Raw genomic sequence first — 18,330 nt, forward strand, 5'->3', positions numbered from 1 at the left:
TTCTTTCTTTCTTTCTTTCTTTCTTTCTTTCTTTCTTTCTTTCTTCCTTCCTTCCCACTTAAAGCTAAACCCAATTCTGTTAGAATATGTAGGGCAGTTTTCTTTGAGAAGTTGGTGTGCAGTATCTGAAAGAATGCAATAAAAGTGTTAACCCTTTGTGAGAGAAGCAGTAGGAGGTTAGGAAGACCTGGGTTAAAGCCTCCCTTTTGTTACACATTGCCTGCATGATCCTGGGAAGGTCACAACTTCTGAGTGCCCCAGACAACTTTCTAAAACTCTCAGGTATAGATGGGTTGTTGATCTGCATTGGGAGAGGGAATGCCTTCATGGGGAGTTACCTACATAAATAAAATCACAGTTCTGAGACAAAATCTTTTGTGAACTCCAGTGGTGACTTATGTGTCAGGTTGAATTATTCTATTTCCTAAATGATGGGAGATGCTTTAGATGTGAATTCTTTTTATCTCCTCTATTCTCTTGGTGGAGGAAGGGGAGGTCCCTGATTATCCAATGATCGTGGAGGACTGTGGGTGAGAGGTTTCTTGGTTGATTGAGTGAACCTTGCATTGTAAAAGGGATGAATGTGTTTTGGGCAGAGCACCCTTGAGATGGGCAAATCCCAAAGTCATATGAGAGGGACCAGACTTTGATATTGGCTACAAGATAATGAGTTTTTTGGTTACAGCAACGCATGAAGCCCATCTACTAAGGCATGAGAAGGGCTGGACTCTGCATGGTGGGATGAAATCAGGGATCCTTTAAAGCATTAAAAAAGAGGAAAAATCAATTATCTTCTTAAGAGTTGAGACACAGCGTGGAGTAGTGGCTAGAGTACTGGAAGATCTGAATTCAAATTCCACCTCAAATATTTACTAGTTGTGTAACTCTGGACAAATAACCTCTCTGTGCAACAGTTTCCCCATCTGTAAAATGAGATTGAACTCCACGGCCTCTGAGCCCCCTTCTGGGTCTAGCCCTATAATTCTATCAGAGTTCAAGGTCAGAGAAAGTCATCCAAGAAATTACCCACCTAGGTTCCTCCTATTGGTTCTAATTTTTACTTACAACATCATTAATGTGAAAATATGTTTAATAGTATGGCCCATATCAGATTGTGCGCTGTCTTGGGGTGGGTGGTAGGGAGGGAGGGGTAGAAAAATTTTAAACTCAAAAGCATATGGAAGTGATTGTTGATGAATCAAAATAAATTAATAAAAAACTAAAAAAGATGCTTAGATTCTTATAATCTAGCCAATATTAATGTTCAGACTCCTTAAGAGTCTGTCCAATATAATAGATGTTCTAATAAACCTTGTCTTTGGTTGAAAAAAAAAGAAATTACCCACCTAGCATAACCTAGCCAAAACAAAAAGGTACAAGCTCTCCTGGCACTTATTATCTTCACCCCAAATTGTCACAAGAGAATCAGAAGAGAGGAGCAGCTAGGTGGTCCAGTGGATAGAGGACTGGCCCTGAAGTCAGGAGGACCTGAGTTCCAATCTGGCCTCAGACCAAACACTTGACACTTACTAGCTGTGTGACCCTGGGCAAGTCACTTAACCCCAATTGCCTAAAAAAAAAAGAGAATCAGAAGAGAGCTTGATCCCCAGGATGGGGCAAGGATAAAAACTGAGACCTTGTAGGAGTAGGTGCCCCAGACTCTGAGTGCTAATCTCGGCTGCCCTGGTCACTCTCTGGGATTTTCACTCTCCTCGTGTAACTCAATTTTTATTATGCAGACTCGATAAAGATTTTCTGAACTTTAAGGATACTGAGAAGTGAGAGAGAGGGCAAGGAAGAGAAACCAGAACAAGTCCATCCCAAATAGGGCCCTGAGGGAGAGTGGTTGAAGGATGTTTAGTCTGGAGAAGAAAAGACTTAGGAGTGAAGTGATAGCACCCTTTAAAGTCACTGAAAGGCTTTCCCAGTGAGGAGGGAGGAGACTTAGAGGCAACATGATGTAGTGGGGAGAGTGTTGGGTTTGGAATAAGGAAGACGGAGGTTAAGAAGACTTTGGTTCCACTCAGAAACTTATTAGCTGTATGACTCTGGGTAAATTACTTATTTTCTCTGAGCCTCAGTTTCCTCATCTACAGATGGGAATTGTATTCCCAGAGGTACTTATCTCACATGGTTGTTGTGAGGAATAAATGAGACAGTACATATAAAGCTCTTCATTGACGTAAAGCTTAGAAACATGACATTTGTTGTCATCATTAGCTGAGAAGGAGTGTCACAAAGTAGATGGAGAACTGGTCTCAGAATCGGAAAGACCTGGGTTCAGGTCCTGATCCTGATGGATATAACTGATTCTTTAACCCTGAGAAAGTCACTTGGCCTTTCATTGCCCCCAGGCAGCTCTCAGAGACTCTAAAGTTGTAGAGTAGGTATTACTCTGTATTGGTGAAGGGAGTTTCCTTACTGGGAGCTCCCTATAATGATGACATTCCAGGTCTGCTTTAAAAAAAAAAGTCAGTCAATTATGACCTACTTCACTGTGGTGATCAGTATGTAAAGGGCTTTGTAACTGCAGAGTGCTAACTAGATTTCAGCTATAATCATTATGATGATGATAACAGAAGATGGATCACTAGGCTAAACACAGCGGACAACCTTCCTGGCTTTTGGCAGGAAGCATCTTTGCTTCTCAGATATAGCACCTACCTTGAATGGGAAGACCAAATTTCTGTAAAAACAAGGGAAAAAACCCAGAGGGGACCTATAAGGAAAGAGACTGTCTTTTGCAAATTTTGGGTCAATTTGTGTGATAGGCTGAACTCTTCTGATTTGGAGGCGATGGGAACAATGTCTGTACTTTTTTTTTTCTTTTTGGCTTTCCCTTGGTGGGAGGAAAGGGAAGTTTAGATTGCCAGTGATGAGAAGATAATGAAATAAAGGATATTACAAATAGTCTCCTTGGAATAAAAGGAAAACATATTGTCTTCCTTTACTGTCAATAAAACAACAAAAAATAGTTTGCTTTTTTAAAAAGAAGATAGAGAGATGGGAGGAACATTTCAAAGTTTGCCCAAATAAAAGGCTTTAAACCTAACTGACTGAGAACAGACCAGAATTATAGCTCAGGCAAGCAAGTTGGATCCAAAGTCCCCAAGTGGCTTAACCCCAAATTATGAGATCTGCATTCACAAGATAGCATCAGGAACCCAGAATGAGCTGAGGCTCTTTATGAAAATTAGATACCACAACATGGGGATTCCCTTGTTGTTTTTAAAGCTGTGTTGGGGGGAAGAGGAGGAACAGAGAAGGGATGAAACCAGTGCTTGGGGCAATGATAACAGAACAGTGAAAAGCCTAACTAGTCAAATTTTTTGCTTCTTTCTTCTTCTAAGAAGGCTAATTTTTGGTCTAGTAAAGATGGAACAAAACGGTTCCCAGGGAGTTGAAACTGAAACATCAGGGCCCCTAGGATCTCCTCGCCTTTGAGCCCCATTCTCACTTAAGCCTAAATTTTTCCTCATGACTTTCAAGGGATCTGCAAACACTGAGAGGCGCTTCCTCACCCCCTCCCCATCTATGCATCAGTAAGCATAGCTGTGTCCCATGCTAAGCTCTTAGACTGCAGATTTAGAGTTGGAAGGGACCTTAGAGGTCATCTAGTCTAACCTCCTCATTTTAGAGATGGGCAAACTGAGGATCCTTGAGGAAGACTGACTCACCCAAGGTGTAACAGAACACAGAGCTGGGATTTGATGTCAGGTTCTACAAGTTCCAAATTCAGCAATCTTATGTTATGGGGAGGGGCAGGATGAGGGATTCTCCCTCTCTGGAAAAGTCTCAGGTATTATATAATGACCATAATAATGCTCACAACATTGAAAATCATCAGAACTGATAATTGCAGTGACCAATCTTGACTTAAGAAAACTGACACAGAAGCACCTTCTTGGCAGGTGGTGGACCATGGATGTGGAATCACCATACCTTGTCATTCATGGCCAATGTGTCAGTTTGTTTGGCTTAGCTGTATGTTTTTGTTATACACAGGGTACTATCGGGAGCAGGGGAGTGATTGACAGTCATATAAAAAAGCATCAGTGCAAATTGGTTTGTTTTTTTTAAAGAAAAATAATCCCAGTGATTGAGAGAGATCTCCCACCCTGCCCAGCCCATCTCCCAACTGTCTTACCTGTTCCAGGAGATTTCCCCTGAAATCTTCTGCATCTCCCCTAGGGTGGCTAGCAGCAGTGAGGACTTCCCGCAGCCCACCTGGCCCACGATCATGGTCAGCTGCCCTGCACAGAGGAGGAGCTGGCTGACAGAGATAGAAGCACGGCAGGGCCCAGAAAGTGTCCACATATACATGTCTCTGGGGCCACAAATTCCTTCTGCTTTCCCCGAAGAAACCCCTTGGATCACCTCCCCATTGAATTCTATTCTCACTTCCTAATGACTTTCAAGACTATCCATAAAATTTGGTCTCACCTTGACTATGCATTCTTATTTGCCATTATCCTCTCCTCATCCCCCCCCATCACCCTAGACACCTTGCTAGTTCTTACTTGCAAGACTTTTCACACATTGCTTTGCCCCATCCTGCATTCCAGAGTAAGACTGACTACTGGGGGCGGGGGGGGGGGGGGGCTGCGCGGAGAAGAACACTATCTCTTTGGTAATTGAATGATAAGAGAAAGAGGAGAATCTGATTCTCTTCACAGGGATGTGAGAGATTCTCATAAGCGTCAATATAAAAATTTGGGCTCTTTTGGCCCATAGAGGCTATTTAGGAGGGAGAGAGACTGAGCCTTGGGCTGAGGGTGAGTTGGTACCTTGTGGAATGCGGATGGCAATATTGGAGAGTGTGGGGACTCCATCAGACGTCCAGGTGAAGAATCCCCCTGTGATCTTCATCACCAGCGACCCCCAGCCCAGAAAGAGAAAAGAACAAAGAATGATGGACAGGCCTTGAGATCTCCCATCTTTTCCTTTCATCCTCTTCTGCTTTCTCACATACTCTGATTCAGATGAATTATTTCCAGGGAATGAAAGGAGTGTAAGAGATCATCCTTCCCACATTCATCTTCTTAAAAAAGTCAATTCCCTCCTAGGGACTGAGCCCTTTCTCTGGGAGGAAGGTTAACTATACTAGAAGTAAGGTTCTCCTCCAGGGCCTCTGTTGGTTATAAAAAAAATCTTAATATTTGCTTATCTTGACATCTGAATAAACTGGAGACCCAGGAGGTGGGAGGGTTGTCATTTGGCTCTGGGCCTTCAGGGTTCCTGAAGTCTCCTACTAGGGTCAAGGATGAGGACAAGATTTTTCACGGTGCCAAGGTGTAGGGACATGAAAGGGGTACAGACTCACCCGCACACAGCTGTCGTCTGGCTCTTCGTCGGGGCCCGGTTTCTGCAGGTGCCCCATGAAGTTCCTACAGTCATCCCTGGAAGGCCGCTTACGGTTCACAACCTTGAGTGGCTTGGCAGGGAGGGAGAAGGTGGAGAGAGTTGGGGGACGGGTGGGTGCTGTGTATGGATGAGTTCCTTCCTCATCTCAGGGATAGGAGAAGAGGAGAAACCTCAGAGTGGCTATGAGGGGAACCTACTGAGCATCTTCCTCAGTGTGGTCACCCATAAGACACTCACTATGCAGTGGGGGAGTCCAACACTCACTCTCTCCCTCATTACACAGGCGGGGACAGAGAAGGAGAAAGGTCTGGGCATGAGCTCCAAAGCCCATCTAAGAAAAGGTCAGGGGTAGAGGAACTCACCACTGCCTGAGATTTGCTGCTCTGGCCCTTATAAGGGAGCTCATGCTGGGAGTACTGATCCTTTCCAATCTCCTCACTGGACAAGAACTCACTTAACTTCTGGACACTGTGGAGAGAGCAGAGGTCTCATGTCCTGGGCATGCATATAGACTGGTACCCAGGGTGGGGAGGGCAGCTCCCCTCATTCTGGGGGTGGGAGGAGGTCTCTTGACCCAACACTTCTTGCTCCTCAGAGACTCAGTACAAAGAGAAGAAAGTCAGGGCTGGGTAGCTCCTCAGCATCTACAAGCAGGTGGGTGTGATTGCTCTTCCCGGAAGTCTGTGGGTGTGTGTCATGGGTTGGGGAGGGGGAAGGGTGGGCAATGATTTTAAGATCAAGGTCAATTAGTTATTGTTGGGATTAGGGCAGTGCATTTCTCTTCCTAGCTACCCACTCTTTACCCCCATGGAATTCCTTCCACCACAGTGTGTGAGATGGTCTCAGTGATGCCTGGGAGTCCCAGGAAGTCAAACAGCTCCTCTCCACTCCTATCCTCTCCTTCCTATCCCTCTTTCATCACTGGATTGAGTGTAACTCCCAGGTGTACCTGTGTGACCCTGAGCAAGTCACTTAACCTCTATGGACCTCAATCCCCTCATCCATAAAATGAAGAAGATGGCCCAGATGACTGCTAAACTCCCTCCCAGCTTCTGGATCTATGATCCCAGAGTCTGCCTCTGAACGGGAATCAGAAATTACCCAGGGCCCCAGGTGTTTTCCTTGTCTTTACTTCAGAGTTGGATTTAGAGATGAGCACATATCAGCCCCTTCAGCTCTCTAACCCATGAAGAAACAGGAGCTGTTAGGAGCTGGAGGAGGATGAAGGAGCCAAGTGGCAGCTGTGTCCTTGTGATTCTTGCCAGTTGTCTCTAATCCACACTCAGCATTGCATTTGTAAATCCCCAGGAAGGACAAGTTGACAGGCCTGTATGAATTCAAGCCTGACCTTTTCCAGCTGCCTGTCCCCATGACCTAAGGGAACTTATTAAGGTCACAACGATTTCAGGAAGAGGTGGAGGGGCTGCTCATCTTGGGGTGAGGGGAGAGAAGAGGCCCATCCTTCTCCTCTGTTTGTTTCCCCTCCAAATGAAAAGGTCTGTGACCTAACTGCCTAGTTACGCAGGCTGGTCTCCTGGACACTAAGTGCACCCGTGAGGGTTTGCATATAGAAACTCCTGATTTATAACCAGCTAGCCACAACTGCCTTGGAAGGTTAGGCATCTATGCATTTGTGGTTTTTCCCCTCACATAACTTCAACCTGGTCCTAGTTAATAATTTCTTAAGCAGATTGCTGTAGGCACTTTTCTAATATTTTATTCAATATTTTACATCAATATTTATTAGAGATATTCTTCTAGTTTTTTTTCTCTAAAAAAGAAATTGGATGAGCCCTCAATAATTCCCCAAGTAAAAACCCCAGGCCTGGATGGATTTGTATGTTACTCCTATCAAATAGTGAAAGATTAATGAATTGCCTCTGGGGTTTTCATATAGAACCCTTTGGTTGGTTAATAGAAAGCTCCCCTAATGTGCCCTTATCTGTGTTACCACCCCTGTGGAGGCCACACAGGATTGCCTCAGCAGGGCGAGGTAACTTACTCTGATATGATTCCTGGTTGTCAACTACTCTGCTCTGACAGCTATGTTCCCTACCAGCTTATCACTGGACAGGGAGCCATCCTTCCCCATAGGTAGGAAGGACCAGGACTCCTGTGGGATTGCCCAATGAGCCAATTTCACAGGGCAGGGTTGAACATACTTTCTTCCCTATGGGATAATTGAGAGTGGGATGAGCTGACGGGAAGAATCTCCCCTCCCCCTCGAGGCCCAAGAGTCTAGTTTAGATGTGCATCCCTCTGCTTACTTTTGTTATTCATTTGTTTCAGTCATATCTGACTCTCTGTGACCCCATTTGGGGTTTTCTTGGCAAAGGTACTGGAGTGGTTTGCCATTTCCTTCTCCAGCTCATTTTACAGAAGAGGAAACGGAGGCAAACAGAATTAAGTGCCCAGGATCCCATGGCCATTAAGTGTCTGAGGCCAGATTTGAACTCGGGTAGATGAGTCTTTTTGACTCTAGGTCCAGTGCTCTATCCAGTGTGCCATCTAACTGCTCAACTGCTGGCTTGCACCAAAGTGTAAATGGCCCTGGGAGGGCTAAGTGTTTAACTTCTTATCAAGTCTCCATATTTCAATATGAATGACAATCAGATCTTTTCTTGGGAGATTTTTATTTGTTTGTTTGTTTAAATACCCAACCTAGAAATAATTTCAGCAGAAAGATTGATGGACCTGGAGTCAAAGGGTCTGGATTTGCATCCCATCTGATGTTTATTACCTAAATGACCTTGGGCTAGTCACTTAAATGCTGTGTCTCAGTTTCCCCTTCTGTAAAATGAGTTGGCCTATAGCACTATGTGGCCTGTGAGGTCCTTTCCAGTTGTAGAGCTATGATCCTGTAATTTCCTTAGTGAGGAAGTAGCTTCTACCAATATTGATTAGTAATTACCCTGAAACTTATAGACTTAAGAGAGTTGCCTGAGGACACTGAGAGATTCTGTGTTATGTTCAAGGTCAGAGTCAGTGTGTGTCAGAGGCAGGATATGAAGTCATCTCTTCCTGACTCCCAGACTGATTCTTTAGTCACTGAAGTTCTCTTTAGACATAGTAAGTGCTTAATAAATGCTTGTTGGTTGATGGATAAGGGGAGGTGGGGGGTGGGGAAGAGTCCAGAACTCTCAGAGAGGGACAGATTCCTATGAGGCAGAAAAATATAATAAGGAAAGATATCTCTCTCCCCCAGCAAATTTCATAATTTTATTGGGACTAGCTGGTCAAGGAAGAGGGTGGGTTAAGAAGCATTCCTTTGACTAGGAAACTAAGAAAGTCCTGCCCCTGCCTCCTTTCCCTCCCCCATTCCTGGTGCCTTCCCCAGAACCTTGGACAGGGAGTAGCTAACCTTGCATTCACTCCTGGGCCCCGGGAGGTCCAGGCTGATTGGTTAATGTGCTGATGGGGAGGTGAGGGGGGGGGGATATAGCTGGTGTAGACCAGAAGAAGTGAGGCCAGCTGCTCTGTCATCACCAGTCAATGAAGTTGCATCCCTCATATAGATGAACCCAGGTGTGTCCACCCTGACTCTCAGAGCAGGTTTCTAGAAGAGGGACGGTGTTTTCGTTCTCACTACATGGCAGAAGGAACTGGGGAGGGGAGTGGGATGGGTGTTTCCTCTTACCTGACCAGAGCTTTGACGGTTGACCGGACCACACTGGACAGCAGGAACAGGGGTGTGACCAGGATGTGGAAGAGGGAGAGAGATGCAAAAGCCACCGATGGAGAGAAGTTGGCCCCTTTGAAGAAGCTGACATGGCTCACGAATGTCTGGAGGACAGAGAAATGACATCTGGGAAGTAGGATCAGGGCATGGGCAGTAGAATTTGGGGGCCTGGGCCCAAAGAGAAGAGGGTTAGTGAGAAAGGGTGAGATCTGAGGAGGAGGAGGAGCTTGTAGAGCCTGAGGGACCCTCGTCAGGTGGTGGAGACATCGTCACAGGATCACTCAACCATGAATTTACAGCTGGAAGAGACCTCAGTGTCAGCTAGTCCCGTAGAGTTGAACTCAAATAGAATCAGGGGGTGCTAAACCATACATATGTCTCCCTGAAAGCAGTAAATTGACTTAGAAAACATATTAACATTATCCGTGTCCTTGCTGTTCATTCATGTCCAATTCTTTGTGACCTTGTGGATCACATCACGCCAATACTATCCACGGGATTTTCTTGGCAAAGATACTGGAAAGGTTTGCCATTTCCTTCTCCAGAGGTAAAGAGACATTAAGTGACTTGTCCAGGGTCACACAACTAGTCTGTGTCTGAGGCCAGATTTGAACTCTGGTCTACCTGACTATAAGGTCAGGACTCTATATTGAGCTACCTAGCTGCCTCATAATCTGTATTCTACTGTGCTTTTATTTTGTTAACTATTTCCCAGTTACATTTTAATCTGGTTCTGGCCTCTCTTGGGAATGTTGTAGGACATAATATGTTAGATACTTCTAGTCCATCCTCTCATTTTACAGATGAGGAAACTGAGGCCCAGGGCAGTAAAAAGACTTGACCAAGGTCACGCAGTTTTAAGCATCAGAGCTGGGATTTGACTCCAGGTTCTCTGACTCTGGGGACTGTGCTCTTTCAATTCCTCACTAGGTTTTCTAGACCAAGGATTCTTAATCTGGAGCCAATGAGGCCTACAGACAGATTTCAGAGGGGTCTGTGAACTTGGATGGGGAAAATTACATCTTTATTTTAATTTGTCTGGTTTCCTTTGTAATCCTGTGTATTTTATTTTATGCACTTAAAAATACTGTCCTGAGAAGGGGTCTATTAGCTTCACCAGACTTTTAGCGGGGTCCATGACACAAAAAAGGTAAGAACTCCTGATCTAGACCATGAATGAGGAACCTTTAGGATTAGGGTGTTGATTAGTGTTGCTGAACTGCTTTTTTCCTTCTTTTTTATTCTTTGGTAGAAGGGATGAAGTCTTAGGGTAGAAGAGAGCAGGGGATATATTCTTAGAAATGAAAGTGATTTAAGAACAAAAGATACCAACAAAAAAAGGTGGCCCTAGGGAGTGAAGAGTTAATGCCCTATACCTCTCTTTTCCCCTCCCTCCCTCCCTCTCTCCTTCCTTTTCTATTGTTCAGGAGGAAACGTGAATTAGATAACCACTACTCTGTTCCTTCAGGCAGTAAGTAACTCTCTATGTGGTCAGATGGGAAATGGGAACACAGTGATTATGAAATAGCCTCCTTTCCCCTCTAACCTTTCCTTGCCTTGCTGCCTCTAAAGACATCTATTACCAAGACAAATTGCATTCAGCCTGTGCAGGGTCCAGACAAAGCAGGTTCCATAAAGTGAATTCCCAGGCATGATTGATAGGGAGTGAGCTCGGGACTGTGTTCTTTAAAAATCATAGCTGGGGTAAGTGAGGGCTCCTTCAGGGTCTGTGTGTGTGGGGGTTCCTGGGTATTCTTTCAATGTTTAACTCTCCTCTTGTGCCTTCAATTCTCTCCATATACTTGCCAATCCAGTGACACTGGTGCCCTTACTGTTCTTTGAACAAGACACTCCATCTACCACCATCACTGTGCATTTTCACTGGCTGTCCTCCACACCTGGAATGTTCTCCCTCCTCATCCTCATCTCCTAGCCTTCTTCAAGATAGCTCAAATTGGGGGCAGCTAGGTGACACAGTGGATAGAGCGCCAGCCCTGGAGTCAGGAGGACCTGAGTTCAAATGCAGCCTTAGACACACTAGCTATGTGACCCTGGGCAAGTCACTTAACCCCAATTGTCTTGCAAAAAAAAAATAAAAAAAAGATAGCTCAAATCATACCTTCTGCCCAAAGCCTTTCTTGATTCTCTCTAATATGAGTGCCTTCCTTCTGAAATCCTCTCCATTTTTTCCTGTCTGTATCTTTTTTGTGCATAGTTTTGCCTGTTGTCTCCCCCAACAGACTGTAAGCTCCTTCAGGGCAGGGAAAATTTTTTTTTTTGTACCCCCAGCACTTAGCACACACAGCAATTGACACGTACTTAATGTATTCCTATTGACTTGTCTTGGTTCTTCTCCCCATCCCAATCCTTTCAGCAGGTGGGTGGGCAGCCATTTGAAATGAGAAAATAAAGCAAGCTTTCATCTTGACCCACATTTGAGTCAAGGTCACTTTCAGAACACAGTTCTCCCCCCGCCCCCAACCCAAGCCAGCTAAGAAGACTGTAGGGAAAGTCCAAACAATGAGTCCCCTTTCAACTCCATTCTCCTGCCTCCTCTCCTCTCCCCCGCCCCCAATCCTATAACTTCTTCTTTAAGAAGAAAGAAACAATTACTTACAATCAAGACTGCTGCGATAGGGATTGCCGTGTTCATAAAAACTGTAGAAAGCAAACACAGTTATTTAGAATAGCTGAATATTTCTGCTAAAATCATGACGATAACTCCTTTTTTAGAATGTTTTAAGGTTTTGTAAAGTGTTTTCATCACAACAACCCTGTGAGTGAAAGGATAATTATTACCATTATTACCATTTTACAGATGGCAAAACTGAGGCTCTAAGAGAGGGACTCAACCATAACCACATAGCTAGTAAGTGGCTGAAGGATTTGAACCCAGGACTTCCTGACTTCAGGTTCAACACTTCGTTACTAATACTACTAGGAGAACAGATAAGGAAACATAACTTTCATTTCTCTGTAGAGATGTGGAGGACTAAGGGGACAGAATGTTGCATGTTTCGTCAAATAGTTACTATGTCATTTGCTTTGGTTTAACTGTCTTTTATTGTTACAAGGGAGGATTCAATTCCTAGTAGTGGAGGATCTATCCAGGAATGACTTCGATGTAAAACCAAAATGTCTATTTAATAAGACATTAAATTAAAAAAATCAGAACAACAAAGGTTACTAACATTCATGTATTACTCTAAGGTTTGCAAAGCACATTAAATATAATACTTCATTTTAACCTCACAAATTTACATTTTACAGATGGGGAAACTGAGTCTGAGAGAGGTTACACAACTTATCCAGGATCACACAGTTTTTAAGTGTCTGAGGAAGGATATAAACTTCTGCCTTCCTGAATCCAAGTCCAGTGCTCCTCTATCCATAGTCCTATTTATACTGGGATTTCATCTGTGACAGGGATTCTTAACCAAGGATCCATGAACTTGTTTTTAAAAATATTTTGATAACTGTATTTCAATATAATTGCTTTTCTTTGTAATCATATTTATTTTATTTTATGTATTTAAAAACATTACTCTGAGAAGGGGTCTGGGGCTTCATCAAATTGCCAAAGAGGACCATAACCATAAAAAAGGTTAAGACCCCTAATCTATGTGGTTGGTGGGTGGAGGCCTCCCTTCATGAATACAGATCACAGTCTCTCTAAAATTTTATGGTTTTACAATTGAGCTTCAGTGGCCACAAAATTCATTGCCACGAGACCAATCTGGTAATGTGCCTCTCCAAACTTGGCTGTTTCCTTGGACGATAGACATACAAGCTACCACTGGGCCATACTCAAAGCCTTTCCAATTAGAAAGGACCTATTAGAACCGGTGCTCTGTTGATGAAGCCTTCAAAGACCCAAGACATCAGAAGAAATATTGGAGCTGGACTTGAGTAATAATAATAATGGTAACAGTAGTAATTATGGTAACAATTACAATTATAAAGTGGTTTAAGGTTTATAAAGCATTTTCCTTACAATAATCCTTAGGAAAAATAAGAGATGGAAAATGTAGGAGAACGGCAATGATTAGCATGTGGACATGGTAACCCAGGTAGACAAACTTGGATTTTGGCTCTCACTTACAAGACGCCATTTCTATTCTGGGTCTGCCATTTTTTGGGCTTCATTAGTAAGGCTACTGTATCTTCCATGTGAGCCAAAGAAGAGGGAAGAGGATGGAAAGGTGTGTGTATGTGGGTGGGTGGGGGGGAGAATGACTCAGTATTCAGGCATCATCTGGTTCTGTTAGGACATTGTCCTTCTTTTAGTATATAGAAAGAGTTCTTCACCATGATTTCAGAGGACCAATGATGAAACACATTGCCCATTAGCTATGAGGCAGCTTGGTGGTGCAGTCGTTACATTGCTGGGCCTGGAGTCAGGAATACTGGGGTTCAAGTCTGACCTCAGACACTAGCTGTGAGAATTTGAGCAAGTCACTTAACATCTGCTTGTTCAGTTTCCCCAACTATAAAATGGGGATAATAATAATAACCTCTCAGGGTTATTGTGAGGATCAAATGAGATATTTGTAAAACATTTAGCACAGTGCTTGGAACATAATAGGTGCTATATAAATGCTTATTTCCTACCTCCCTCTTCCTAACAGAGAGAATGATGAACTAAATATGTAGGATGAGACACAGTTTTGGACATGGCCAATGTGGGAATTTGTTTTAACTACGCTCATTTATTACAGGTGTTCTTTCTTTTCTTCCTTCCTCCCTTCCTTCCTTCCTTTCTTCCTTCCTTCCTTCCTTCCCTTCCCTTCCTTCTTTCTCTCTTTATCTCTTTTTGCAGGTGGGGTGGTCAGAAGGAGAAAAATGCTTGGTAATGCTAATTAAAATATATCCCATTAAAACAAATAACTTTTCTTTGTGAGGCAATTGGGGTTGTGACTTGCCCAGGGTCACACAGCTAGTCACATAGCTAGTAAGTGTTACACGTCTGAGGCTGGATGTGAACTCAGGTCCTCTTGATTCCAGGGCCAGTGCTCTATCCACTGTGCCACCTAGCTGCCCTTAAAACAAACAACCTTTAAAGGCAAAGACACAAACACACAGAATTGGGAGAGGGGAGAGAGACACAGAGAGAGACACAGAGAGAGAGAGAGAGAGAGACAGACAGACAGACAGATGCAGACAGACAGAGAGGCAGAGAGAGAGACAGACAGAGAGAGAGACATAGATAAAGACAGACACAGATAAAGAGACAGAGAAGCTTGCATGTTGGGAGTGAGAGACAAAGGAAAAATATGGACCAAGTACTCTAGGAAATTTTTAGGAGGGAAAGAATATTCCTATGTTGGGGGGTGGGGTGAGTGAATGTTGACTCCCATGTTGGATGTAGGAGGTGACTGGTGCCTGCATGAACCTCCCCCAAATCCCTTCAACTCTGGTCCTTGATGGTAGGATGTTAGTGTGCCTGGTATGGCAGAGAAGTTGAGCTGGATTTCCCAGGTGTTCATTTTGAGAGACAGCTGGCCTGGCAAGCTGGCTGGCATGATCAGCGGTAATGACACCCAGAAGTTTCTTCCCTCCACCTCAGTTCATCTCTTTCCTGACCTTGACTCTCCTAAATCACCATCTAGCATCTTCCTTTGAGTTGCTGGATGCCAGGCTCTATAATAAGCCCAATGACAGAAACTGCATTGTCCCCTCTCAAATAGCCACTTCTTTCTCCAATTAGGAAAGATGCCCAAGGCTGGGGCCAGGCATGTGCATGTGGACACCTTCCAATGAGCTTTTAAATCTGATACCATGATGCAGTAGAACTTTTCTCCAGTGTATTGGAAGGAAAGGATGGGATGGTCAGCACCATTCTCAAGGAGCCACTCAAAGATTCCTTCTCAAAAAGTTTGGAGGAGGCTGGCTGACGATTCTTAGGAAGTTTCTAGTCTAATGGGGAAGACAGTAGGGTATGATGGAAATATCACTAGCTTGGGAGTCAGGGGACCTGGGTTCAAATCCCACCTCTGATTCTTAACTGCTTTGGGCAAATCATTTAACCACCCTGAAACTCAGCTTCCTCATCTGGAAAATGAGGGGAGAGGGTTGGACTTGATGTCCTCTGAGGTCCTGTCTAATTCTGTATCTCTGATCCTCTGACATGGTGCCCACCCTTATGAAGCCCCAATCTGCTGTAGTCCCTGCCTTGGAGGAGCCACTGATGTGGGGGCAGAATGGATGCCTAGCCTTGGGAAGCTTCTAGTCTGAGAGGGGGACCTCAAGATTTTTTCCAAGATGTCACATCCCACTGTGCTTACCACAGCAACACAGTAGGTGCTTAATAAATGTTTGTTGAAAATAGGAGGGCTCTTGAAACCATGTCAGCCAAAGATCAATTGAAGGAACTAGAGATGCTTAATCTGGAGAGAAGACTTGTGGGGAAACATGAAAACTCACCTCAGGCATCTGAAGAGCCATCACTGAGGGAGACATTGGCCTTACTCTTTGTAGGTTCCTAGAGGCATATCTAGCACCAGTTTATCAGCCAGAGCCACCTAAGTCCAACCGCCTCATTTGACAGAAGAGGAAATTGAGGGCCAGGGAGGTTAAGTGACTTGTCCACAGCCACACAGGTAGGAAACATCAAAGCTGGGGTTTGAGACCCAGGTCCTCTGAAACAGAGCCAGGGCTCTTAAGAGCAGATCTTGTAGACAGTTTTCTCTTTGCATCTTATTTTCACCAACCTTTGTTTTCTTGTTTTTTATTTTATACATTTATTTTACACTATGTTATGGAAATGCTTGTTTTATTCCATAAATTAAAAATGAAATAAAAAAATTAAAAAGGTCTATTGGATTCATCAGATTGCCAAAGGGGTCCATGATACAAAATAGCTTGTTCTACTCAAACCCCTTCATTTTACTGAAGGGGAAACTGAGGTTCAGAGACAGGAAGTGAGTGGCACAATATCAGGGTGCTAGTAGAGCTGAGACAAACCCAAATACTTCAACTCCAAGGTCAGTGTTGTTAGCAGCCCCAAGCTGCTACCACTGGCCCCTCTTTCCCTTTCTTTCTGTTAGACAGATACTGCTGGGATTAGGTAACACCTGCAGTCTGAAAGCTGCTGCATTAATCTAGGCACGTATAGGGTTCCAGAGCTAATAAATGTTTTACCTAGCAGCCCAAATGTGCCTTCAGTTTAATGCCAGCTTCCCTGCAAGGGCGAGGGGGGGGGGAAGGCAAGGACAGGATATTGGAGGTGTACCAGCCTGGATCTAATTGGAATTCACACCTGCACTGGGAAGGCTGCATTTTGCACTGAGCTAAGGCTGACAGATCACCTGGTGTGGCATTCCAGGTCCCATTGTCTATGAAAATCCACAAAGCATAACAGAACAGACCATGACCAGTGAATATGGTGCCAGCTCCAGGGGAGCCTCAGGGACTTCTCAGGTTACTTATTGAATGAATTCATGGCTGCACCAATGACCCTCACCAGCTTATCCTCCTCCAGACCCACTGCCCTTTTCTCACTCTGGTCTGGGAAAGGGAGCCAGTGATAGGACACCCAATCTACCCATTGTGGCCCTGCAGCAGACTGGCACAATGAATGAGGATATTAAAGAATCAGAAACTGGAGCTGAGCTGGGACACTGAGGTCACTCTGTCCTCCCTCCCCTGGGGCAGGAGTGCCAGGACACCAGCTGCCAAAGGTAGCTTTGAGGGACCCCAGGGCTGATGAGTGGGAGAGGTTCAGTTTCAGTCATTAAGAAAAGAATACCTGAATTCTCAAGATTGAATGGTAGTCACGTTCTCACGCTTCCTTATTTCACAGGGTATCATCAGCCCCATTCTCTAAAGGTACATTGAACTATGATCCCATGATCTCCTGACACTCATTCACATTTATGTTATGAACAGGAAAGCCCCTCCTCTTGGGTGCCTAGTCTTCTGGGCTCTAAGATCAGATGGAGTACTGGACCTGAAGTCAGGAAGACCCGAGTTCAAAACTAGCCTCAGACACTTACTAGTTATGTGATCCTGGGTAGATCACATCACCACTGCCTGCCTCAGTTTCCTCATCTGTAAAATGGGGAATATAATAGCACCTAAAGTGCTATATAAATGCTAGCTATTATTAAGAGAAGATTTGGAATAGCTCCTGTGGGAGTGACATAGGGAATCCATTAGGGAGGAATAAAAGAATTGTCTTGCTTTACTGAGGGCCCAGCTGAAGTAGAATAACACGAGTTTACAGTGTACTCAGTAAGCACAGTTGAGGTTTCTTCTAGTTCCATTTAGCAGAAAGAGAGAAGGAAATTGGGGAAGTATCTTGATCTTATCTTTTTTATTACACTGTGAGCTCCTCTAAGACTGAGTAATAAAAAAGATATTCTCCACAATGATCTTATGAGGCTAAGGAAGCCAGGTCTTCCTTGAGGTCACACAAGAGAAAAAATGTTTTATACAGAAATATTGGAATATTCAGATGCTGAATCAGCAGGACACCTTCTGAGCTAGAGATAGCCCAGTGCATTATGGTCATATCTTTACATTGTAGCCTCAGAGAAAGAGGCAGAGGTGTTCAGGATGCTGAGCAGGGAGCTTTCAAGAGGGAACTGGGGACAAACTGACTTCTAATGGTGAGGGAGAAGAGGAACTGGGAAGAGTAAGGTGTCTGCAGCTGCTCCCTGTCTAAATCTTATTCATTCTTCAAAACCCAACTAAGCTCTTCCCTTCTCCAGGAAGTGTTCCCTGGCTCCTCTGCCTATGGTCTCCTTTCCCTTAAGCTTCTATGGTTTTCATAGTTTGGACTAAATAGTTTTCTAATTGATTCATGTGCATTAATCTTATCTCCCCAGGCAACTGTGGGGTCCTTAAGGGCAGGGACCATGTCTCATAGTTGCCTTAGTTCCCCGATAGCTCTCTATGTAGGGTTGGATACACTGTGGGTCCCATTGATTGACTGATTGATGATTCCACTGTTTCCTACCAGCTGGCACTACTTCCTCTGGGTATTCATGCCTAATAAGTCCATCCCAGAGCCTGCCCTGTTTCCTCTCTAGCATCCAAGACAGGGCTCAGCTGCCTCACACAGTCTGAGGTGCACACTGACCGGCAACCAAGGGAGTGCCCAGATAGGCCCTGTAAGGAAATATTTCTCCAAAGCTCCTGGCTCCAGGACCCTCCAGTTGACCCTAGGGGAGAGGATGAAAGATGCCCCATTAAACTCAAGCCTAATGAACTATGTCTGGACACCTGGCTATATGAGGGGTGTGTGTGTGTGTGTGTGTGTGTGTGTGTGTGTGTGTGTGTGTGTG

The 18,330-nt window shown here is 44.3% G+C and overlaps 1 protein-coding gene across 1 annotated transcript in view; it reads right to left on the minus strand.

Annotated features, from left to right (window-relative positions):
* ABCC8 (ATP binding cassette subfamily C member 8) overlaps nt 1-18,330 on the minus strand; it is a 117,730-nt gene that overhangs the window by 39,821 nt on the left and 59,579 nt on the right. The window contains 6 exon segments of the mRNA XM_027852529.1: nt 4,148-4,253; nt 4,788-4,863; nt 5,324-5,434; nt 5,727-5,832; nt 9,002-9,147; nt 11,661-11,701. Of these exon segments, the coding sequence (XP_027708330.1) occupies nt 4,148-4,253; nt 4,788-4,863; nt 5,324-5,434; nt 5,727-5,832; nt 9,002-9,147; nt 11,661-11,701 (586 nt within the window).

Source organism: Vombatus ursinus, unplaced genomic scaffold (genome assembly GCF_900497805.2).
Source record: "Vombatus ursinus unplaced genomic scaffold, bare-nosed wombat genome assembly UNPS02009770.1, whole genome shotgun sequence".
NCBI lineage: Eukaryota > Metazoa > Chordata > Mammalia > Diprotodontia > Vombatidae > Vombatus > Vombatus ursinus.